This window comes from Neoarius graeffei, chromosome 1 (assembly GCF_027579695.1).
Source record: "Neoarius graeffei isolate fNeoGra1 chromosome 1, fNeoGra1.pri, whole genome shotgun sequence".
Lineage (NCBI taxonomy): Eukaryota > Metazoa > Chordata > Actinopteri > Siluriformes > Ariidae > Neoarius > Neoarius graeffei.
This window is the reverse complement of record NC_083569.1, coordinates 76605559-76632236: the sequence shown is the minus strand read 5'-3', so window position 1 is coordinate 76632236 and position 26678 is coordinate 76605559. Positions and strand designations below refer to the sequence as shown.

The window sequence follows — 26678 nt, the reverse complement described above, 5'->3', positions numbered from 1 at the left end:
CGTGTCTATCCCCATTTTCAGTAAATTGTGAACATTCTTGGTTTCTAAAAATATATTAAAAATTTTTTTTCTTCAATATGCATTAATATAATGATTAAGCAGGCAGACCTGGAAAAATGTGCTGTATCTAATTCTTCATATTGACCTCTGCTTAATTTGTAAACCAGCCCCCCCCCCCCCCCCCACACACACACACACACACACTCTCACTTTATTTAAATACTTAAATATTTACTTTAAATAAATACTTTTACATATAATCTTTATATACTTTCTGTCTAAATGTATGGCTATCTTATTCAATGACAGTTAACCATCTGCTTATGAAAACAAAGACAAATTTCTATTCAATTTCATATGATACTTTCTGGCAGCACGGTGGTGTAGTGGTTAGCGCTGTCGCCTCACAGCAAGAAGGTCCTGGGTTCGAGCCCCGGGGCCGGCGAGGGCCTTTCTGTGCGGAGTTTGCATGTTCTCCCCGTGTCTGCGTGGGTTTCCTCCGGGTGCTCCGGTTTCCCCCCACAGTCCAAAGACATGCAGGTTAGGTTAACTGGTGACTCTAAATTGACCGTAGGTGTGAGTGTGAATGGTTGTCTGTGTCTATGTGTCAGCCCTGTGATGACCTGGCGACTTGTCCAGGGTGTACCCCGCCTTTCGCCCGTAGTCAGCTGGGATAGGCTCCAGCTTGCCTGCGACCCTGTAGAAGGATAAAGCGGCTAGAGATAATGAGATGAGATGATACTTTCTTTAAGATGATGTTCATATAAACATATACCACCATCATTAAGTTTGTTATGACCACAGCAACTGCCAGAAGAAAAATAACCACATGTACATACAACCAAAGCCACTCCAAAAGAAAGTTAGTTTTGTTTTCATCGATATGAAGACTGACAATATATTCATGTGTGATGAAAGGAATATTCTTTATATGATCTTACTTTAGGAACAATTTCACATTTTGTCTTATGATCAATATCTGTACTTGATTCTGCATTTTGATTTCAATTCAAAAAAGTTATACTGTTTGTTTCTTGCCTTGTACATAAATGATGCATACTGATTAGATATGATGACCTTAAAAAGTATTTTTATTCCAAGTCATGTCCATCATAATCAGTACAAACAACACGAGAAGTGAATTTACTTTTGACTAATTAGGAAATTGATTTATTGTATAAAATAAAACTTGCTAAAGCTTTAATGAAGATTATATGGCAAACATAATGTGTATTGAACTTAGATGTTAAACAATTTATTTTGACAATTATATTTTCACAGTTAAATCACATCCTAAAGTGCTTAACAAAACAAAACAAAATAACAACAACCACCACCTAAAAACACGTATAATTCATGTCGATATATGTTTCAGCAGTTCAGTTCACTCAACCTTTTGCTTCCTGTCTGACATACAATAAAGTAATTTAACAAGCGATACCGAGGCCCAGAGTACAGCTAAAATGATGATGAACAGAAAACCTACCACATCTAGACTGTGGTATGAGTACCATGGAAGTTTGTTTCCCTCTGAGTACAGGTGTTGAGCTCCTTTGTGCCTGATGACATACTCAATCCAGAAAGTGGCACTGTCTAGAGGAGGAAGGGGCTGATCACGGTGAAGCTCTGACAATTTCTGCATGTTGCTCCTGTAAGATGGATTCTGAATGACATCCTTGATGGCTTCAAGGAATTCTTCAGAAGTCATTGTACTGACCTCAAGCACACGGGCTGCACCTCGGGTTTCCAGTCGAATTGCATTGTCAAACTGATCAAAGAGAAGTGGCAGAAGCAACACAGGAATCCCATGGTAGATCGCCTCATAGATACCATTGGTGCCACCATGAGACACAAATGCACACGTCTTTGGGTGCCCCAGGAGGTTATTTTGAGGAAGCCATTCAAGAAGCAAAGTGTTGTTACCCAGAGATGAAGGTCGCTCACCCACATACCTCCATATGACTTTTTGAGGAAGCTTAGCAAAGGCAGCTGCAATGGCTTCTGTCATTTGTTTTGGAAGGGCAGTGACCATGACTCCCAGAGACATGACCACCACACCATGCTCCCCAGAACTCTGCATAAACTCCTCTAGCTCTGTAAGAATGGGTTCAGCTGGGCGACATTGGAAGCCACCTATGTAGACTACATTAGGCATGCTAGGGCGTGGGAACTCAAAAATAAAGTCAACCCGCATCAACCAAATATCTGCTGAACGCTGCATGGTAAGAAGATCTGATCCTGGTGGAAAGTGCCTCTTGAGCAATTCATCATAAATGGGCAGGATAACCAATTGCTCCTGGAGGAGGATGACTATATATCGAAGGAAGTTCTCGGTCCTCTGCAGGAAATCCATTCTGTCACTGAACAATGAGTTGAACATAGGAACATAAGATGGTGTCGATGGAGCAACGATCATATGTGCATCTCCTGCATTGAGCCAGCGTACATTATACACTGTGGGTAAATGGAGATAGTGAGCCAGGAGAACCCCAGCAGGGAAAGCAGGGTCAGTGAGCATTAGATCAAATTTTGCATCCTGTAGTTTTCTTATCAGTGCTGTGTCATCCAACATGGTAGATATAATATGAAGGGCTCCACCATGGAATATCTTCAGCAAGGTCATCAGATATTTCTGCTGTTCAAAAAAGCGCAGGATTGGTGTCTTTTGACGTAAAGCTAGTGACTGCATTAAAAAGCTCTCAGTTAACTCTGGGATACCATCTTCTGTGTTAGTGAGGTTAACATTAATGAATGTATAGAGAGGAGAATTATCCTGAATATACCAGCTTGTGGAAGATCGTACCACTGTCAGACTGTGACCATGGCTGTGCAACTCCTTGAGTATGACCTGCATATTCACCCAGTGGCTGCCATCTTCAGGAAATACTAAGATTTTGCCACCATTGCAACAGCCAGTCCCAAAAAGTAGGCTAGACAAGAAGAGTAGCTGATTTGCATTCACTCCCATGTTCCAGAAAGCTGAGAAAAGCAGAGGGAACAAAGAACAAATGTTAGACCAAGTAAAGACTGAGCTCATACCTATGAAACTACATCTATTACATAGCTGCACTTAAAAGCCTGTTATGATGTCATGATTTCATTGTGTTCATTTAGATCTAGATATACCTCTTAAATAAGTAATTTAATCTCATTTTTTTTCCTGTCAGAAAACACAAGCATTAATGGTAAATGCATCTGCAAGAACAATCCAGTTATTTATGAGAGTTCATAAAGACATTTGTACAAGTCCACTCTATCAAATTAGTTGGCGTGTCCAAGCTCTACGTAAACAACATCATCAGATACTATCTAGTGCACCACTGGTGTCATATTCATGGTACAGTACACTCTGATCTGAGAAACCATACTGGTATGTTGATCCAGAGAAACAGGTTGAGCCTCTTTTGACATAAAGCTAGTGACTGCTTTAACAAGGTCTCAGTTAACTCTGTGCTACCATCTTCTGTGTTAGTGTGGTTAACATTAATGAATGTATAGAGAGGAGAATTATCCTGAATGTCCCAGCTTCTGAAAGATCGTACCGCTGTCAGTCTGCGACCATGGCTATGCAACTCCTTGAGCATGACCTGCATATTCAATGACCTGCATATTCAATGTCTGTAAGCCTATATCAAGTTTCATCTTGACGTCCTCAACAGAAATTCTGTAATTTTTTTATTTTTATTTATTTATTTTTAATAAAAGCACATTTTCACAAACTTTTCCATCTCCATTCCATTTTGCCATATTTATCAGGTGTGATTAGATGAAAATACAGTACCTCGGAGACATTAAAAACACACAACAGCACCGTTCAGATCTAAGGACAATATGAATAAATTGAATCCAAGCTGACATGAAATAAGAAAAACTCTTCAGATTAACATCATAATACAGGCACAGAAGGCATATGCACAATTGCACGTATGTAACAGAGGACAGAAAAGCTATTATAATCTACCAAATAAAAACAACCTACAGTTTTAGCCAAAAACAAGCTGCAAATGTTGATATCTCTGTATGGACTCGAAGATGAACAAAAATGCAAATATTACTGGCTGTGAATTTGCAAAGAATAACACTCCTCCTCTGTTTTTTTGGTTTATTTGGAACTGAAATGCAAATTACATTAACTGTAACATCAGCATTCAGCCACAAATACTGAACATAACAGTAATTATATAAGATTTAACATAAAAGCACAAAACAGTGTGCATTAATCCTTGTATAAAATTTTGAAGACAACATATTACTTAGTAAGACATGAGACAACACACAGAAAATGAGGTGGTTGTACTATACCTGTTCTGTCTCACAGATAATTCTTGATTCTGCAGTTGTTTGGCGGAAACCCAATCAAACCAGTTTTGAAATGTCCAGATCTAGACATAAATCTCCACAGGCATCCGGTTGCCGATAATTTGAAGACATACTCACTGCAGGCAGACTGTTTTCAAGCAGTCTGTAGTCTCTGTGGAACATGAGATCAAAATAGACTTGGATTATGTAGTCATGCAAAAACTTGTCAAGCAGAATGCAAATGAGCGAGAAATCTTCTTCCTGCCTTTTTCCCCCCTTTTTGTGACTCATGATGGATTTAAGCTCAGTAATTCACTACTTGAAATTGGGACACGAAACAAAAGTGCCAGTGGAAGACAAAGAAGTCTGTTTCCCCATCGCAGAAGCCCAGGTCCGAGGACAGATTTACTCTGCTCACAAGATTGTGGGTGCCAAAAACATTTTGAACACATCTCTTATTTCTCTCATGTCTCTTGCAGATTAGAGCTAGGTAATGAAATATTTTATATTTAAGTGAAAAAGTACAATCAAGCAAATACAATGAAATAACTATTTGTGATTTTTTTTTTAATTCCTGGATACAGTTTCTTGAAATAAGTTGACTGGTGTTTTCCATAACAATCCATCAGCAGAGACAACTTTAGACATTTAGGCATGTGGAAACCTAATGACAAAATCTTGCCCCATTATGGTGGAGTCAAATTACTCCTTCAAATGAGCACCCTGAATGGGATATTGCTACAATATGGTCGTGCAATAACAAAGGGAACTGAGTACAATGTTATTTTGGAGCAGCATTAAGCTACTATAAGTTCATGGGTCTGGGATTTGCTCCTGAGCTCCAATTACTGTCTCTGTGCAGTTGACATATTGATTTTATTCTTCCCAAGTACATGCTGATATATATTCATAAGTGAGTGAGTGAGTGAGTGAGTGAGTGAGTGAGTGTGTCGTGCCCGGTCATTGATGGGTGTATTCTGCCTTGTGCCCATTATTTCTAACTTCAAATCCAGATCGTCAAGTTTCGGTATCAGTGTTCAATCCCAGGCTGATATTGCACTTCTGAACTTCTTTAAATCCAGGGACTACTGTGATATGCTTACGAACCAATGACTATAGTTTCACACTGATGAATCGTCTGGCCTGCTTTGGTACTAGGGAGCTTTTTTCAGAGTTCACTGTAAGACTGAGCACCATAATATGTGCAAGAGGTACAGTACCCTCCACAATTATTGGCACCAGTTGTAAAGATTAGCTAAAAGGGTTAGGAAAAATCCCCCTTTTGGTGTAGTTTCATCGCACACTGAAAAAAATGAGAAAAATCCAACCTTTAATTGAAATAGATTTACTCAGAGAAAACCAAATCCATCATCAAGAAATAATCATTTCAACAAAAACACAGACCCCTGGAGATTATAGTGAACACAATGTAACTGAAACATGTTTCCCATTTACATTATACAGTATTTTTGAGTTGATTGGAGTGGAGCTTTCAAGCTGTAATCTATGACTTCTTGACTAACTGGGCTATAATTATGAGGTGAAACAGAGGCCAGATTCCCTTTAAATCATCCATCAACATGGGAAAGATAAGAGAACACACAAACCAAATGAGGGAGAAGTGTGTTGACCTTCATAAGCCAGGGAATGATGATTAAAAAAAACCCAGCTACTTGCAAGAATATATCCATTTCTACTGTGAGAGCAAAAATAAAAAAGTGGACACCAACTTGAACTGTTACAAATTCGCTTGGAAGAGGACCCAAGTTTATTTTGCCCCCATGTACAGTGAGGAGGAAGGTAAGAGAGACAAAAAAAAATCCCCAAAGATCACCATTGGTGAATTACAAGAAAAAATACAATCTTGGGGTTTCCAAGTCTCCAAAACCACCATCAAGGACAAACCTCCATGCCAACAGATTATTTGGAAGGTTTGTCAGAAAAAAAGCCTTTTCTCTCAGTTAACCACAAAAGTAAGCATCTGAAGCTTGCAAAACACTACTGCAGCTTTGACTGGAACCGTGTTTTGTGGTCTGTTGAAACAAAAACGGAGCTTTTTGGCAATAAACACTCTTGCTGGGTTTGGTGTAAATAGAAGGATGGCTATGATGAAAAGAATCAGATCCCAACTGTAAAATATGATGGAAGTTCTGTGATGTTTGGGGGCTGTTTTTCCTCCAAAGCCCCTGGAAACCTTGTTAGGGTACATGGCATCATTGACTCCATGAAATACCAGGACATTTTAAATCAAAATCTGGCTCCTCTGCCAGGAAACTAAAACTGGGTCATCATTGCATCTTCCAGCACGACAATGATCTGAAGCATGTGCACAAATCAACACACAAATGGTTAACTGAGCACAGAATCAAGCTTCTGCCCTGGCCATCTCAGTCCCCTGACCTGAACCCCACTAAAAACCTGTGGGATGAGCTGAAGAGGCGAGAGCACAAGAGAGGGCCGAGGACCCTGGATGATGTGGAGAGATTGTGTAAAGAGGAACGGTCTCAGATGCCCTGCTCTGTATCTTCAACCTTATAAAATGTTATAGGAGAGACTCAGTGTTGTTTTACTGGCAAAAGAGGTTGTACAAAGTATTAAATGCAGGGGTGCCAATAGTAATGGCTAGTAGTGATGGACAATCTGAAGCTGAGGCTCTGAAGCACGTATTGACTGTAAGGGGGCATGTCAGATGAAGCCCCACTTCAAGGCATGTATTGTTTAGCAGAAAACCACATGACCGGTGATAAACGAGGCCTCAATTTGTGTGGTTCATGTCAGCATTTCATCCTGAGTGCAGGAGAAAAGGAACCGCCTCAATCCAAACACAGTGAAAACAAATCTGTTCCTAATCAGTAAAGGTCCTCCTAAATGTTACTGCGTGGTTATGGCTGCAGCAGCACTCACAGTCCCATCACAAAACACGAAACACAAACACAAATGTCACCCCTCTTTATGTTTATGTACACCTTTTTATTGTGCAGACACAATTATACTGAGCATAAATTCATTCAAAGAGACTGTGTGTGTGTGTGTGTGTGTGTGTGTGTGTGTGTGTGTGTGTGTGTGTGAAAATAAGAAGAGTACAGTGGCACTTGAAAGTTTGTGAACCCTTTAGAATTTTCTATATTTCTGCATAAATATGACCTAAAACATCATCAGGTTTTCACACAAGTCCTAAAAGTAGATAAAGAGAACCCAGTTAAACAAATGAGACAAAAATATTATACTTGGTCATTTATTTATTGAGGAAAATGATCCAATATTACATATCTGTGAGTGGCAAAAGTATGTGAACCTCGAGGATTAGCAGTTAATTTGAAGGTGAAATTAGAGTCAGGTGTTTTCAATTAATGGGATGACAATCAGGTGTGAGTGGGCACCCTGTTTTATTTAAAGAACAGGGATCTATCAAAGTTTGATCTTCACAACACATGTTTGTGGAAGTGTATCATGGCACGAACAAAGGAGATTTCTGAGGACCTCAGAAAAAGCATTGTTGATGCTCATCAGGCTGGAAAAGGTTACAAAACCATCTGTAAAGAGTTTGGACTCCATCAATCCACAGTCAGACAGATTGTGTACAAATGGAGGAAATTCAAGACCATTGTTACCCTCCCCAGGAGTGGTCGACCAACAAAGATCACTCCAAGAGCAAGGCGTGTAATAGTCGGCAAGGTCACAAAGGACCCCAGGGTAACTTCTAAGCAACTGAAGGCCTCTGTCACATTGGCTAATGTTAATGTTCATGAGTCCACCATCAGGAGAACACTGAGCAACAATGGTGTGCATGGCAAGGTTGCAAGGAGAAAGCCACTGCGCTACAAAAAGAACATTGCTGCTTGTCTGCAGTTTGCTTAAGATCACGTGGACAAGCCAGAAGGCTATTGGAAAAATGTTTTGTGGACAGATGAGACCAAAATAGAACTTTCTGGTTTAAATGAGAAGCGTTATGTTTGGAGAAAGGAAAACACTGTATTCCAACATAAGAACCTTATCCCATCTGCGAAACATGATGGTGGTGGTAGTATCATGGTTTGGGCTTGTTTTGCTGCATCTGGGCCAGGACGGCTTGCCATCATTGATGGAACAATGAATTCTGAATTATACCAGTGAATTCTAAAGGAAAATGTCAGGACATCTGTCCATGAACTGAATCTCAAGAGAAGGTGGGTCATGCAGCAAGACAACGACCCTAAGCACACAAGTTGTTCTACCAAAGAATGGTTAAAGAAGAATAAAGTGAATGTTTTGGAATGGCCAAGTCAAAGTCCTGACCTTGATCCAATCGAAATGTTGTGGAAGGACCTGAAGCGAGCAGTTCATGTGAGGAAACCCACCAATGTCCCAGAGCTGAAGCTGTTCTGTATGGAGAAATGGGCTAAAATTCCTCCAAGCCGGTGTGCAGGACTGATCAACAGTTACCGGAAACGTTTAGTTGCAGTTATTGCTGCACAAGGGGGTCTCACCAGATACTGAAAGCAAAGGTTCACATACTTTTGCCACTCACAGATATGTAATATTGGATCATTTTCCTCAATGAATAAATGACCAAGTATAATATTTTTGTCTCATTTGTTTAACTGGGTTCTCTTTATCTACTTTTAGGACTTGTGTGAAAATCTGATGATGTTTTAGGTCATATTTATGCAGAAATATAGAAAATTCTAAAGGGCTCACAAACTTTCAAGCACCACTGTAGATGCCAAATAACAAAAAGGCAGACAAAAACTTATTACATAACAGTCATTTTAAAATGGAATATTGTGCAAAACACATAAAAATAGTAATGCAAAGTGGCAGAACACGGATGTTCTGCCACTTTGCATTATTGTTAAAGATTAAAACATGGGTAAACTCTGTTGAGTGAGACTCTGAGTAATGAACCTTAGGCCTCGTTTGTCATTGGTCACATGATTTTCTGCTAAATGATACACTCCTTGAACAGGCCCGTAACCAGGATTTTTCAAATACCGAGGTCAAGCATGGCTGACAGCACCCCCCCCAGCACAACTTCATCTCATCTCATTATCTCTAGCCGCTTTATCCTTCTACAGGGTCGCAGGCAAGCTGGAGCCTATCCCAGCTGACTACGGGTGAAAGGCAGGGTACACCCTGGACAAGTCGCCAGGTCATCATAGGGCCGACACATAGACACAGACAACCATTCACACTCACATTCACACCTACGGTCAATTTAGAGTCACCAGTTAACCTAACCTGCATGTCTTTGGACTGTGGGGGAAACCGGAGCACCCGGAGGAAACCCACGCGGACACGGGGAGAACATGCAAACTCCGCACAGAAAGGCCCTCGCCGGCCACGGGGCTCGAACCCGGACCTTCTTGCTGTGAGGCGACAGCGCTAACCACTACACCACCGCTGGCACAACTTAAATAAATAAATAACAAACCAAGGATAGATTTGGTGGTGGACACATTTATTTTAACAATTCTACAACTGTGGCACCATAACTGTGGTGTTTTATCTGACATAAAAGTAGAAAGGTAGTGAACTCTTGAACTGAGTATACATACCTAAAGTACCAGTTACCTAAAGTATTGGCATTATTTACATTGCAGCATACACATGACAGAAAGGGTGTGAACTGCTGAATTGTAAGCTTTAGTATTACACCTTATAATAATAGTGTGAGTGTGTGTGTGTGTGTGAGAGAGAGAGAGAGAGAGAGAGTGAGAGTTTGTGTGTTATTTGTGGGTGTCTGTATGTGTAGAGACATTCTGAGCAGTAATGTAAAGGCATCAGTCTATCTGGCTGTCTTGAATTGAGATCCATTTGCATGCATTCTCTGAAACACAGTGTTCTCACCATTGGCTGTAATGTAAGTTTGGCTCATAACACATTTACTTCAACAATTCTAAAACTGTGCCATCATAACTGTGGAGTTTTGTCTGACATAAAAGTCAAAACTGAACTGAACAGAGTGTATTGCTCAGCTACCTGAAGTATTGGCATTATTTACATTTCATTATCTTAAATTACATTAGAATGTAGGGCTATTAGTTCTGTGTGAAGACTATGTATTAGAGAGAGTGTGTGAGAGTGTATTATTTGTGTGTGTGTGTCTGTGTGAGTGAGAGAGAAAGAGAGAGTTATGAGAGAAAGAGAGTTACTCAAACAAGCCCGCTTAGTTAGCCCTGCACAGGGCTGCCTGTGACAACGTAGTTTTGAATGTTTCTCGAAATGCTAACTAAAATGTATTAGGCAATGACAATGAAACATTTCCCCTTGGAAAGTTGGCATGACACCGCTGAATGGTCTGCCACTGCACTGACAATATTTTCTCACCTTCCCTCCTTCTCTTTCCCTGCTCTTCTGTTGGCTGTCCAAACCTTAATTTAGTTTGTTGCAACGTTTTCATTTTGCACTCAGGTAAAGCTCTATAATGCGATGTGACTATTAGCCTATGTTAGGTTAGGTAGGCATATGTGATAGAGCGTAGACTATACCCTGCCTGTTTTATCCAAAACCCAACTTCCCCGGCTGACACTAGTATAGGCTACGTCGCGTGACGCTGTGTTAGACACGGCAACGATAGAGATAGAGGCTGAGAGATTTCAGATGACATTAGACAAATGTGAATTTTATTGGGGGGAAATACAGATGACGTGGATGTGGACGCTGCATTTTACATTGATCACTGCCGAATTCAGCGTAGGCCAATTTTAAATTTCTGAAAAAAATACCGAGGACATGACCTCGGTGTCCTCAATGGTAGTTACGGCCATGTCCTTGAAGTGGGGCTTCATCTATCAAGGCCCCTTTATAGTCGATACGCGCTTCAGAGCCTCATTTGGTCATTGCTAATAGTGGCATGTGTTTTTGTTGAAAATAATTATTCCTTGATAACGGATTTGCTTTTCTCTGAATAAATTTATTTCAACTAAAGGTTGGATTTTTCTCATTTTTTTCAATGCGAGATGAAGCTACTTCAACAAATGGTGGATTTTTTCCAAACCCTTTATACTAATCTTTACAAGGGGTGCCAATAATCATAGAGGGCACTGTATTCTTGGGTTTCACGTGACGTCACATCTGCCTCATTAGTTATTCAAAACTTTAGCTGGTGGTCTACCAAAGCTCCGTTGACAAAGCGTTTGTACGGAGAAGGTGCATTGCTCACATGAAAAATGCCTTACACTTGCATTGTTTTAAGTTGTTCGAATCGATCAAACCGTGAAACTGATAAAAGTTTCTTCAGGGTTCCCCGTGAACTAATAAAAAAGGGTGAATGAACACAGGGTTTCACAAAAGGACGTCGAGAAAGGTGGCTTTTGAACCTCTCACTGAAATTGAAGGGAGCCGAGTCGAAGCATGCTCGAGTTTGCAGTGATCACTTGGTGAAAGGTTTGTATCTCCCTCTCAGCTGTCCTTAGTGTTTTCCAAGTACTTTGTTTGCTATGTGTTGTTATTTTATGGTCCTTTTTTTTAGTCACGAAGTGCTAAAGTCCCCAGCTGTTTCTTTGTTTACTTTTCAACGAGTCTTTCAGCAAGTGCACGTGATCAAAACAACTATGAATAATAAAGTCCATATGCATGAAGGTTGCGACAAAATTCTTACCCAGCCATACAGTTACAGTGCTCCGTGATCACTTATCCATCTTGTTTAACTAAGATCCAGGTCTTTAAAGGAGTTTCTGATGATCTTTGTGAATTATTTACCTGAGAAATAAGAGCGAGCACAAGTGAGAATCAAGCGAACTGTTGTTTGTTTACACTTTAACTTGCAGTGCTTCGTTGTAAAGACGTGAACGAAAAGCTTGAAAAAAACAAAAACATACTTACAAGGGCAAAAACAATACAGGATTCATTCGGCAGCGACTTGATACCGAGGTCCTTTGCCCAGCCACATACAAAAAAAGTTGTAAGCCTGCAAACTCTTCCACGCTTTCATCTGTTTTGCGGTGTAGAAGGATGTCTGCAACACCAGATAGTTCGAGATGTCGGGGAACTCGACTGAAGGGTAGTTTTCGAGATCCTATGACAAATCCTTCTTTCCCAGACTGTAGGGGTCGATTCCATTGCACATAGCAATCTTCTAAATATACCTAAAGCAAGCAGTGGCTTCTAGATTATGAGCCTACTCTGATAAGTTATCGCTAGTTGTTTGCACTATGGCAGCTGTTTTGGTTTACTTGACCACCAGCAGTTTTACTGGAAGTGAAATCACTAAGAACAGTCATGTGACTGAAACCCAAGAATAGATGTGTCCCAGATGGCCTGCTCTATGGTGGGGACACACAGGAGCCAATTAACCAATTATGGCAGTATCCCTATGTCTCTGGCAATCAAAGATAACATGATTGTCTGCATGCATTATGAGAACACCTGCAGGGCCACAGAGAAGTCAGATGGTATTGAATTGCAATGCCTGTCCTTGGGAGACAAAGAGCACCTTTACATGACATGAAAATATGTATCATGTGGGTGCACAGACATGAACCAATCTTGGGGGTGCACAGAATGAATAACATCTGATACGGTAGTTTGAAGGAAATGGATGGCTTCTTGTAACCAATTCAGCCCTCTCAAATGATGGAAACCACTGCCCTTCTTCTGACCTACTACATACATGGAATAGAACCATGTGTTCTGAACTGTGGAGTCTATTGTTTATATTGTGCCTCTGTCCAAAAAGCAAGAAAATTCTTGGAATGGAGTATCAAAGTTGATGGGATCTGAAATTGACATGGTTGTGGGCTGTTGATGGAAATGAAATCTTTTGTGGTTTGGAGCCTGACCTATGGGATAAACAGGGTCCCTCATGCTACTATGGGTTTCAGAGTATGACTGTCAATTTAGGGCTTGCACAGCACTTATGTTATAATCAGTTCAGGAATCAGAGTTTAAATCAATGTCACTATGGTTGCACAGTCAGCTCAGATGACATCCAAACTGGTGATTGTTTTTCTAATGTAACGCTGAGGCAGCAGACACATAGCTGCTATTCCTCCTCAGCCTCCAGGAACCTAGAAATGGGCCTTACAAGCTTAAAGCGTAACTCATTAATCATTAGGAGACAAGGCTGTGCATTGTGCAAGCCAACTACCTTCATGGCTAACCACGAGTACCACGCAGAATGAATCACTTGAATACACTGCCAGAATGTAGTCACTGGCCCACAAGTCTTTGCACAGCAGAATAATAATGGGAGGAAACCCTCACCACAGTGCGTTGTCTGCAATCTGGCTAACACAGTAGGCTAGTTATGGGTAGTACCTCCAAACACTAGCAGTGCTCAGCCACAGGCACAGTTATGCTTGTGTTACACCATGAGGCATGTTTCTAGATAAAACTACCCTTGTTTAAAACAGACTTTAAATTAAAATAAGCAGTAAACTAATACTACCTCGAAAATACATCATAACTGAATTTGTCAGTGTATCTAAATGACACAGAGAATGTTTGTGGAAATGTCAAAGGGAACTCTGAGTTCTGGGTGGTATCTGCTTTGCACTATAGCCAGACCCCCCACTAAAGACTCTTGGGTAGGAGTTATTGAATAATACAGCGACAGAGAGGGAGGTGGTGGGGGTAGAAACTTTGTCGTAAGTAGAGAAAGAGAGAGATGGGATTTCATAGAAATTTAAGTAGGAAGTATAAGGAGCTTCACACATGGTCTTCGGCTATACCATAACTCCAAAGAGCACCATCATGGTGTGCGTGTATGTGAGTTTCTTCTTTATTGCTATTTTTATTGCCATGGTGAGAAGTATGGAAGAGAATGAGAGGAGCCAAAAGAAAAACAAAAGCTGGTTTTGTGTGAGTCAGTCCTTGGGCCTTATCACCAAGCTCCAGCTTCCTCTCCCTCGCTCTGTATTGCTCCTTTCTACTCATATCAAACAGGTACAACAATTTCCTGCCCTGTGGAATACAGGCCAGTAGTAGAACTGGGTATCCCTAAGGATTATACTACTGTTACTCGTAATGGTTTGAATTATTCCAAAAGCCTGTGGTACTGCCATGCCCAAGTCATGCATTTAAAGAGTTCAAAGAAAACCCATTCACCTCTGTTTGCTAAATTTGAGCTCAGCTCATATTTTGATTCTGAGTCAAATCAGAAACATTTTTCAACGTGTTATAGTCTCAGCTATTTGGGTTGAAATCGGTCTTTTATATATGTCTGTGAAGATTCTCAATCATCCAGGTCATAGTAAACTGTGGGTGGTAGAAATGGGCAACTGGACTTGCTTGAAGATTCTTGAAAACGTTTCACCTCTCGTCCGAAAGGCTTCCTCAGTTCTGTCCGACTAATAGGGAGTATCAGGTATTTCAAAATCAGAAATATCTGATACTCCCTATTAGTCAGACAGAACTGAGGAAGCCTTTCGGACGAGAGGTGAAACGTTTTCAAGAATCTTCAAGCAAGTCCAGTTGCCCATTTCTACCACCCACGGTCTTTTTTATAAATTGATAATTCCTGTCAAATACATTAAAACTATAGTAACAAGCCTTGAAAATGTAAGGAGTAGAAAGTACAGATATTTGTTTTAAAATGTAGTGGATAAAAGTGAAAAGTTGTCAGAAAAATAAATACTCAATTGAGTAAAGTACAGATCCCTGAAAACTCTACTTAAGTACAGTAACAAGGTATTTGTACTTCATTACTTCCCACCTCTGCCTCGATCCTATATCGGTTGTGCACAGAGGCTCTCAAGGCCAAAGATATTACAGGGATGTTTAATACTTATTCCACAAAATCGAGTCATACATGAGCTGATAGCTGATGAGGTGTGTAGCACCAAGTTGGCTATAAGCCATATACAACGAGATTGAGTGCAATAACTGTTAAGATTTACAAACAGAAGGCTTTTGCTTATTTTTTTTTAACAGCTACTTCTTTTTTTTTTACAATTATCACAAACCACATTTGTACTGCAGGGAAAAAAACTTTGATTTGTACAGTGTGTCCGACCAGAGATGTCGCTTTTAAAGAGAAATATTTAACAGTTATTCCACGAAATCGAGTCGTACATGAGCTGATAGCTGATGAGTTTAGCACCGAGTCGGCTATAAGCCATGCACGATGAGAATGAGTAGAATAACTGTTTTATTCTATCCACATTCACTGGATTTCGAGAAACAGAGCATTTTTTATTTTTTGCAAATTCCATAAATAAAAACTTTATACAAAACGTCCGACAAAATCATTTCCGCTTAAAATGTAAACGAACCTGCAAAATGACAGGAGCAATTTGTGAAAAATATTATAATAATAATTTTTGAAAAATTAAAAAAAAGATACGTTCTGACCATCAAATACTTTTATTCCATAGTTTGTTGCTTTTTTGTATTTTTTAGGGTTTTGTTTTTGAGTAGAGTTTTTATTTTGTCCTCGGTTGGTTCAGCAACATTCTCTGCCATTTTGTTTTTCTCTACTCATGGTATATGAGCTGATAGCCTAGTAGTAGAGTAGCCAATCAGAGCGCACGATTGCTCATATCCAGTGAATGTAGATAGAATAATGTTAGTTATGCAGGTGACAGACGAATGTAAAAGCAGAACAGTGTTTATTAAGAGCACACTGACAAACAGATCCAAATCATGAGGCAAAGGCAGTATCAGTAAACAAACAATGGTCAGACGATGCAAAAAGAGACTATAATCAATATTCAGAACACAAACTGGGTCAATAACCAAATGATCAGCACAAACTACAACCCCAGTTCCAAAAAGGTTGGGACGCTGTGTAAACTGTAAATAAAAACAGAATGCAATAATGTGCAAATCATGGAAACCCTATATTTCATTGAAAAAGTAGAAAGACAGCATATCAGATGTTGAAACTGGGAAATTGTATTGTTTTTTGAAAAATACATGCTCATTTTGAATTTCATGTCAGCAACATGTTTCAGAAAAGTGGGGACAGGGACATGTTTACCACTGTGTTGCATCACCTCTACTTTGAACAACACTCTGTAAATGTTTGGGAACTCAGGAGGCCAATTGCTGTAGTTTTGAAAGAGAAATGTTGTCCCATTCTTGCCTGATAAACAATTTCAGTTGCTCAACAGTTCGGGGTCTCCTTTGTCATATTTTGCGCTTCATAATGCACCAAATGTTTTAAATGGGAGACAGGTCTGGACTGCAGGCAGGCCAGTTTAACACCTGGACTCTTTTACTATGGAGCCAAGCAGTTTTAATATGTGCAGAAAGCAGTTTGGCATTGTCTTGCTGTAAGAAGGAAGGCCTTCCCTGAAAAAGATTTTGTCTGGATGGCAGCATATTGCTCTGAAATGTGTTTTTATCATTCAGCATTAATGATGCCTTCCCAGATGTACAAGCTACCCATGTCATGTGCACTAATGCATCCTCATACCATCACAGATGCTGGCTTTTGACCTGCGCACTGATAACAAGCCGGATGGTCCCTCTTCTCTTTAGCCTGGAGGATGTGGTGTCCATTATTTCTAAAAAGAATTCCTACTTTTGATTTGTCAGACCTCAGGACAATTTTCCACTTCGCCTCAGTCCATCGTAAAAGAGCTCGGGCCCAGAGAAGGTGGTGATGTTTCTGGATATCGTTTATATTTGGTTTTAACTTGCATTTGTGGATGCAGTAATAAACTGTTTTCATAGACGATGGTTTTCTGAAGTGTTGCTGAGCCCATAGTGATTTCCATGTGTCTGCTTGTTCATGAATACATGTCTGCTTTTAATGCAGTGTCTCCTGAGGGCATGAAGATCATAGGCGTCCAATGCCAGTTTTTAGCCTTGTCTCTTGCATACAGAGATTTCTCCAGATTCTCTGAAACTTTTAATGATATTATGTACCATGGATGATGTGATCCCTAAATTCTTTGCAATTTTACATTGAGGAACGTTATTCTTAAATTGTTGCACTGTTTGCCCACGCAGTCTTTCACAGAGTGGTGAACCCCTCCCCATCTTTACTTCTGAGAGACTCCACCTCTCTGGGATGCTCTTTTTATACCCAATCATGTTACTGACCTGTTGTCAATTAACCAAATTAGTTTTTTTTAGCATTACATAACTTTTTTCAGTCTTTTGTTGCTCCCGTCCCAACTTTTCTGAAACGTTGCTGACATCAAATTAAAAATGAGCATATATTTTTCAAAAAACAATAAAATTTCTCAGTTTCAACATTTGATATGTTGTCTTTGTACTATTTTCAATTAAATATAGGATTTCCATGATTTGCAAATCGTCATATTCTGTTTTTATTTATGTTTTACATAGTGTCCCAACTTTTTTGGAATTGGGGTTGCATAAAGGCTTGGTAAGTCAGGCACAGAAACACCAAGTGTTACTTTGCAAGCTAATTGTGTAACTGAGAGTCCTTTTTTCAGTGATGGATTATCTGAAGCTGAGGTTCTGAAGCACGTATCGACGCCCCACTTTGAGGCGTGTATCGTTTAGCAGAAAACCACGTGACTGATGACAGATGAGGCCTCAGTTTGTTTGGTTCATATCAGTGTTTCATCCTGAGTGCATGAGAAAAGGAACTGCCTCAATCCAAACACAGTGAAAAAAAATCTGTTCCTAAACAAAAATCAATAAAGGCTCCCTTAGATGTTATTTGGTGGTGATGGTTGCAGCAGCACTCACAGTCCCATCACAAAACACTAAACACAAACACAAATGTCACCCATCTTTCTGTTTATGTACACCTTTTCATTGTGCAGACACAATTATACTGAGCATAACTTCATTCAGAGAGACTGTGTGTGTGTGTGTGTGTGTGTGTGTGTGTGTGTGTGTGTGAGTGTGAAAATAAGAAGAGTAGACACCAAATAACAAAAAGGCACACAAAAACTTATTATATAACGTCATCGTCACTGCCAAACTTAATCTGGGCTTGAAGCAAACCTTGTTTGGTTGACTTGGCAAGAATTGCAGCAGTAGGATGGCCAGTTCCTTTCTGTGCACTCACTCACACACACCCCTATGGGCAATTTAGAGTAGCCAGTTAACCTGACTGCATGTCTTTGGACTGTGGGAGAAACCAGAGCACCCAGAGGAAACCTACGGAGACACTGGGAGAACATGCAAACTCCATACAGAAAGGCCCTCATCAGCTGCTTGGCTCAAACCCAGAACCTTCTTGCTGTGAGGCAACAGTGCTAACCACTACACCTCCCCTATTACATAACAGTTATTTTAAAATGGAACATTGTGAAAAGCACATGCAAACACTAATGCAAAGTGGCTGAACCCTGATGTGATGTGGAAATTAAAACATGCTGTACATTTCCATGCCTCACTTGTCATCAGTCATGTGGTTTTCTGCAAAACAAGAGGGCCCTTTCACATGACGTCATCATAACTGTGGATTTTTTTATGTGGCCATGTTGCCAGGTGAGCTTTGTGTTTGACAACGACCAGCACAAGTGTACATGATTGACTGTAAGCTCAATTCAGTAAACATCTCCAGATACACTTGTAAAAGTTGCATCTAAAAGAACAATGCCAGAGACCTGTAGTGCTTTTGGATGTAATAACAGACGTGGAGATAAGCCTGGTTTAACTTTTCACCGCTTCCTGGCGAACCCAGAAAGATGAGAAAAGTGGTGAGCTGCAGTTAACCAGGAAGACTGGATGCCAACAAAGCATTCTCGTGTGTGTGGAGAACATTTTATATCAGGTTAGTGTGAAAACTCTGCACTTGTTATTTCTCAGAGCACTTTTTTTAGCTCAAGGCCATTCCGTTATAAAAATCCTATAGATCTAGATCTAGCCTTGGTGTACTCAGGTTAACATTCAGCAAGTCTAAAAGTTGGCATCACATGGACAGAACTTTGGTCTAGATAGTAAAGCCTTTAACGGGTTGCATGGACTGGCATGACTCAGTACAGTCTACTGGTCCATACACAAGCATGTCATATTTAGCAGCTCTACTGCACTGCAAAAAACATGCCAAATGGCAAATGTATGAACATTAAAATGTATATCTGGATGTGGGCTTTGGACATGATATATTTTATTAGACCGAATGCTTGGCTTGACTAGCAGCATCTTTGTGATATACTGATAATGTAGACATGCAAAACACCATAAAATATGCTAGATCTAGGCCCTGGCTTGTTTATTACTTTTAGAAGTCCATGTTTGAGCTAATCTTTGTCATAATAAGGTTTATTTCTTTATTAGGAATTTCCCATAACATTCCAGCATGCACGAAACCTACCTCGAAATATTGGTATGCATCTGTACTTTCCTATGCCATTAACATCTCTCCAGTGTATTTAGAAGTCCCAAATACTAAATAGTTCAGGATGTCATAGTATCCCAAATCTGGTAGCTGGTTTGCAGAACACTTTTCAAGTAGAATAAATACATTTGTGGATAAATTATATGAATCTGTGATGCCTGCATGTTTCAGCTTTTGGATGTAATGGGATCTGCTAGTACAAGATAAATTTTAATTGTTTCAGAGAGATTGTACTGACTGCAGACATCTTGATTTTCATTATTAACTGTCATGGCTATGCTTCTTTGTTTGCCCAGCAATATGACAGATGCTGCGTAAAAAACAAAAATCTGTGATGTCAGTGAAAGGCCTTGAAGAGGGGCTTCATCTGCCATGCCCCCTTATACCCAATACGCACTTCAGAACCTCATTTGACCATCACTACCTTTTATATTGGAGTTATGATCAGGTGTGTCTGATTAGAATTCTGGAGACCAGGAACGGTGTGATACATGATGGTTGTTGTGGTTCGTGGGTGGCCATATTTGAAGGCAACTGAGAACTCTGGGAAGTGGAGTCCTGATGTGACAGATATGCAAGCTGCAACTAAGATAGTCCAACATGGCCAAACAAATGCGTTCCTCAAAGTCATATGCCATGTTTCAGGCAAACACAAGGAAACACCACACTGCAAAGCAGCTTGGAAACAAGAACAAATTACAGAGAGAAGTGAACCAAGGCAAGAATTCAGTATACATAATCCAATTACGTTAGAAAGAACAGCATAATTGTTTGAGAAAGTTTAACTTCAATTTGCTTTCCAAATTCTAAATCAGTTGATTAAATATTTGAAAAGTTTGACAGAAAGCAGATATTTGAATGAAATGTGATAGAACAGGGAAAACTCCAGGACTACATTCATGTTTCCTTAAGAGTTCTTTATATAGTGTGATGGCGGCGTTTCATGTATCCTATAGGAGCCTATATGTAGTTCCTCATCTTACTGCACCCCTGAGTGCTACAAGGACAACTCCCCTTCAGCACTGATGTTTTGGAGAGCAGAGCGGCATGTGGCCGTGGGGCAGAGCCACTTCACCAACCCCAACTGAAGACAGTTAAGCAGCATTCTCCTCACCCTCTTTGAGAGAACAGGGGAGTCGAAGAAGGTGTCACAAACCACCACACAGGTGATCTGAGCTCCAGCACAGAAATTCTGCTCATGCTCTCCTGTTCTTTTCTCTATATAGCAGTGGTGACCCGTTATTATTAGAGCTGGGACTTCAGCTCAGCCAAAATTTAGCCAGACACACCAAAAAAGCAACAGGGCAAGGGATTTTGTAAGGGATTAGCAGCAGGCTGCCAGGTAGCGCCGTTATGTGTAGTTGTGGATGTTGATTTTAAAAGTAACTAAGTAAATTACAAAGGGAAATGAATACTTAAGTCTAAGTGAAAAATACTGTAGCGAGCATGCAGTGTAGAAGAAGAGTCTGGAGACAGAAATCTTAGTTTTTCAGTCATTAGCCTGTGCTACTTGCTCTCGATAGCACTGGCTTGACCGTTTTATTAGCATTTGCCAACACTACTGATGAATGCTACACTGGCTGGAAGGTGACTTCACTGCTGCACTGACAGCGCCGACTCGCGGTTAAGCTCTCGTTGGCCTTTGAGAAGGCTGAGGGCAATAAATTTTGTTCCCTCCCACTATAAATCAAAATCTGATTGGTTAATTCTCCTGTCACTTCCTACATAAACATACACTGCCATGGCCTTCTGTTCCGGCAATGAAGTCCTAACCAATGAGTGTGCCAGCTCTAAACTCTTCTCAGCCTAAAGATAACAAACAAACAAATGTAGCAATTCTGACGGGTGGGTGGAGCACAGAAGGATGGCAGGCCAGAACTGAGTTCAACAAAACTCTTTTATTTTCCACTTTTCAGTGTACTTATTTTCCACTCTCCCAGCCACACACACACGCGCACACACACAAGGCATCTGGTTGGGGAGAGAGAGCTCCCTTCCTCTGCCCTCTCTCTCCTTATATAGGGCGTGGTCACTGGGGAAGACACACAAAACACACATTAACTGACATCAGGTGCAGTGATTCTGCCACTTACCTTCCCTGACTCCGCCCTCCGGTTACAAACCAACGCTTGACCATGCCCCCGCTGCCACATACCCCCACCACCCGACTCAGGCCGGGAGGCTGTCCGGTCTGGAGCCAACTCCCCCCCCCCCCCTTGACGGGAGAGGAAGTCCGCCACGACCATCTGCGCCCCCGGCCTGTGGATCACCTTGAAGTTAAAGGGCTGGAGTGCCAGATACCAACGGGTGATCTGCGTGTTGGCATCCTTCATGCGGTGGAGCCACTGAAGGGGTACTTGGTCCGAACAGAGGGTGAAAGGGCGTCCCAGCAGGTAGTAGCAGAGGGCGAGGACCGCCCACTTGATGGCTAGGCACTCCTTCTTGAAGGTGCTGTAGCGCCCCTCACACACCGACAGCTTTCTGCTGACATACAGCACTGGACGATCCTCCCCCTCCACCTCCTGGGACAAAACAGCCCCCAGCCCTCTGTCCGATACGTCTGTCTGCAACATAAAGGAGGAGGAGGTGCCGGAACGCCTGACGATTTTCCTGCTGCGCCAGCACCAGGGCCTCGAACCTTTGCTCCTGATCCTTCTGGAGAGCTATTAGTGCCTGGTGCTGGTTCTGCTGGGCCGTGGCGAGGGCGTGGACCAGGTCCGCGAAGGGGGAGGACTCCATGGGGCTGTTCTTCTCTGTGCTCTGATCCCAGGTTTCGGCACAACTGTAGCAATTCTGATGGGTGGGTGGAGCACAGAAGGATGGCAGGCCCGAACTGAGTTCAACAAAACTCTTTCTGTTTGCACCGTGGGTCAGAGAGGACTGAAATTTCATCTGTGCTGTATGTCGAGCATGTATAGCATATTTGACAATAAAGTTGACTTGACTTTTATTTTCCACTTTTCAGTGTACTAATGGCCCTTTTCCACTACCCTTTTTCAGCTCACTTCAGCTCGCTTCAGCCCGACACAGCTCGCGTTTCGACTACCTCAGAACAGCACGACTCAGCTTGCTTCAGCCCTGCTCAGCCCCCAAAACTCGCACGCTTTTGGAGTAGGGCTGAAGCGAGCCCAACCGAGCCGAGTGGGGCTAGGGGCGTGAGGAGACACTCCCCTGTGCACTGATTGGTGAGGAGGAGTGTCCTCACATGCCCACACATGCCCCGCGAGCACGCTGGGATCTGTAAACACCGTAAACCCGGAAGAAGAATAATTACGAATTACGAGAATTTCTGAAGCCTGTATGCGCCTCGCCTCATCTATATGCTCTTGCCAGTATCTGTTGGCGTTGTCGATGACAACAAGCCACAGCACCAAGACCAGCAACACTAACAACTCCATGGTTATTGTTTACTATCCGGGTCGTGAGACTACCACTTAAAAGGTCACTGATGTCACTGTTTGCGCCGCCTAATGACATCACATGATGTCCACCCACTTTCGCTAACTCCACCCAATGTGTCCACCCACTTCCAGCCAGCACGGTTCAGCGCGGTTGTAGTCGAAATGCAACTCCAACAGCCCCACTCAGCTCGACTCAGCCCAACTCAGCACGGCATGGCTCAGCCCAACTCAGCCGCGTTGGTAGTGGAAAAGCGGCATTAGTTTCCACTCTCCCAGCTACACACGCACACACACAAGGCGTCTGGTTGGGGAGAGAGCTCCCTTCCTCTGCCCTCTCTCTCCTTATATAGGGTGCGGTCACTGGGGAAGACACACAAAACACACGTTAACTGACATCAGGTGCAGTGATTCTGCCACTTACCTTCCCTGACTCCGCCCTCCGGTCACAAACCGACACTTGACCACACCCCCGCTGCCACACAAATCTCATTGGATAACTCTGTTTTAATGCTTTCAGGACAGTAACCCTTTCATTTCTGAAGCAAATTTGATAGAAAATGATGCCAAATTAGAAAAGAACAATTATAATGAAATTATGAAAGAATGAAAGAAATTAAATATAACATTTGAAATGCTGATATGTTTGGGCCTTCTCTGAAGGCCTAGAAGGCCCTGACTGTTTTTCCTCTGATATATAGGTGACATTGCCGATACTGATGACAAAGACAAGGAATACTCTGGCACCAAAGCACTATGCCGAGCACTGCACAGAGCACCCAGAGAACCCCTGCCTCCTTCAGCTCACCTCCACAGCCCCCCTCCTCACCTTGTGTCTATATAAAAGAGCACTTTTCTTCTCACCTCAACCTCTAGGAAAATGTCAGTGTTCTGCTTTGCCTAGGAATCTCCTTACACTGGTCGAGTTCTTCACTTTCTAAAGGGGTTCAATTTGGAACCATGTCTAATAGAGAACCTTTTGTTGGAGGGTTCTACACAGAGCATTTTTAGAATTCCCCTAGATGGACAAACCAAAGAACCCTTTTATATATTTGACATTTCCCCCCCTAATTTGGTCTTGCCAATTTCAAACCCACTCACGAAATTTCCACTATCACTCGAAATCTACCAGTTGGAGAAAGTGAAAGCTGGGATACACTTCCTTTTACAGACATGAAACCAACTTTCATGACTTTCTGGACTGCTGCTCATGTAGCAACACAAGGCAGTGTCAAACGTTTCAAGGAAATCGTTATCCGTCCTATTCTGCATGCATGAGCACACAGGAACCCATGGCTGGTTAACGTCACTGTAAGTGACAGGAGACAGAGAGGATGATATCTCCTTCACCCTGAAAGGATAATTTTGCTTTCTTGGCTCCCAACCGTGAATCATGATGTCATACTGGAGATTTGAACTTGCGATTTCTAGGTAATATGGCACCACACGGGAGGTAACCTCTCTCTTTTTTAAGATTCCAGTTTCATACGTTACAAAAACATGCAGGTATGTGGATTGTGTGTGCTAAGTTGCCCTAGATATGAATGTGTGTGAATAAGAGTACATAGAGTTCCATTCGAGGTGCATTCCAATCTTTGTGTCCAATGTTCCCAGGATAGATGTTACCATGACAACAATAAAGTGCTTACTGAAGATGAATAAATGGATGTAGACTGTGATTAGAATTTATATGACCTATAAACCTATATCTGACCTGTACGCCTATATACGTATTCTAAGAAAATTAGGTCAAATTCTTCAAAACTTGATTTGCCCCTTAAAGGTTCAATATAGAACCCTTCCAGTAAAGGTTCCTATAAAATGCTTTTAAGAAGAATATTTAAAGGCTTTTTAAGAAAGGACAAACTCATCAAAGTAGTCACAGATGCCTGTGCTCCACTGGACAGAGTTAACAGGAAGAAGCCTGTATGGGGAAGCCATGGTCTGATGGTTAGAGAAGCAGCTTTAGGACCAAAAGGGACTGGTTCAATTCCCTGAACCAGCAGGAATCGCTGAAGTGCCATTGAGCAAGGCACCTGACCCCTAACTGCTCCCCAGGCTGCTCTGGGTATGTTGTACATTGCTCTGGATAAGAGCATCTGCTAAATGCTTGTAATGTAATTTATTATATTGCACAAGCTACTTCAGGTAAAATCATGCGTTCTGATTGGTTCCTTGGTGGGCAGAATTTTCCCGTAATGCCCGTGGGTGATTACGGATTTTCTTTCCAAGGCACCGGCTTTCAATGTTGCAAAAAACAAACAACAACAAAAAAGATTAATTTAAAATTAAAACAGAATAAAAAACAGCTGAAAAACAAAAGACAAACAAGAGTCACTGAGTCATTCAAGAAATGAACAACAAAGAGCATTTAGAAACTGCTAACAGCTAACAGAAATTCAGATTTGAAACCGCCAGCCATTTATTCTGCACGCATGACTCAACTATGTTACAAATATGATGTGACTGAAAGCAGCATCACGCTTCATTATAATGACCATCTATTTTAATCTTAGAAATAAAAAAGCCATATAATAAACTCCGTATTAACTTTGCTTTGCTCAGTCTTTACGGGAAAATATCAGTCCTTGGTCTTTTTGTACAGACTGAGACTATTGTCAAGACCTTGGTCTGATATTTTCCTGTAAAGACATCATGCTCACTTAATAAGTAGCTAGTAATGGACTGAAGCTGCTGAAGTACTACACTCAGTGCAAAAGTGGCCATTGTGTTGTTTCAAAGCTACAAATTCAAAATGCAAAATGAAAGATATAAGCATGTTCAGTCACGTGATCACCATCTGTGTTTACATCCCTCCAAGGGCAGATGCAGCCACTGCATGTGAGAGGATTCACTCTGTCACAGCAAGGCTGCAGACACAGCACCCTGAGGCATTTATCATTTCTGGGGACTTTAATCACGCTACTTTGGACTCTGGCTGCTCTTTACCAGGTTGTGGATTGTCCAACAAGGAACAACAGGACAATTGACTTGCTGTATGCTAATATGAGGGATGCATACAGAGTCATACCCCTCCCCCCACTAGGGAAGTCTGACCACAACCTGGTTCATCTACAGCCGAAGTACACCCCCCTGGTCCAAAGGCAGCCTGCAACAACTAGCTCCATCAGGAGGTGGTCCCCTGAAATGGAAGATGCCCTCAGAGACTGCTATGACACCACGGACTGGGATGTGCTGCTTAGCCCACACTGTAAGGACATAGAGGGGCTGACACACTGTCTGACGGATTACCTCAACTTCTGTGCAGACGTGGTTTCCCCCGCTAAGACTGTATGATGTTACCCTAATAACAAGCCATGGGTAACACAGGAAGTCAAAGCTGTCCTCAATCGGAAGAAGGCCGCCTTCAGGAGCAGGGATAGGGAGGCGATGAAAGCAGCACAGCAGGAGGTGAAATGCTGTGTGAGGGAAGCTAAGGACAGCTCCAGGAGAAAGGTGGAGCAGAAGCTGAAGGAGAACAGCATGAAGGAGGTCTGGGAAGGTGTGAAAACCATCACAGGCCACAATACAAAGACCAGAGTCATTGAGGGGACAGTGGAGAGGGTGAATGAGTTGAATGACTTCTTCAACCGGTTCAACCAGCCCACTTCCCCCCCACCCTCCCCCTCACTGCAGCCATCTCTCCTTCTTCCCTCAACACACCTCCCCCCAGTCATCGCAGCAGCCCCCTCCAGCCCCTCCTTCCCCTCCTCCCCCACCTCAACACAGACTCCTCCATGCATTACTGCAGACCAGGTCAGAGGTCAACTGAGGAAGCTTCACCCCAGGAA

General features: G+C 41.8%; 1 protein-coding gene across 2 annotated transcripts; it reads right to left on the bottom strand.

Moving 5' to 3' along the window:
* Positions 1-210: 210 nt before the first annotated feature.
* Positions 211-4471, bottom strand: ugt5g1 (UDP glucuronosyltransferase 5 family, polypeptide G1). 2 transcript variants are annotated; one of them, XM_060927859.1, is made up of 2 exons: positions 4303-4471; positions 211-2979 (listed from the first exon to the last, which is right to left on the bottom strand). In XM_060927859.1, the coding sequence occupies exon 2, from the start codon at positions 2966-2968 to the stop codon at positions 1385-1387; it is 1584 nt and encodes a 527-aa protein (XP_060783842.1). In that variant the 5' UTR covers positions 2969-2979; positions 4303-4471; the 3' UTR covers positions 211-1384. The 2 variants fall into 2 exon arrangements, with proteins under 2 accessions (XP_060783842.1, XP_060783929.1); XM_060927946.1 differs by lacking the exon at positions 4303-4471 and adding an exon at positions 3980-4057.
* Positions 4472-26678: the final 22207 nt, after the last annotated feature.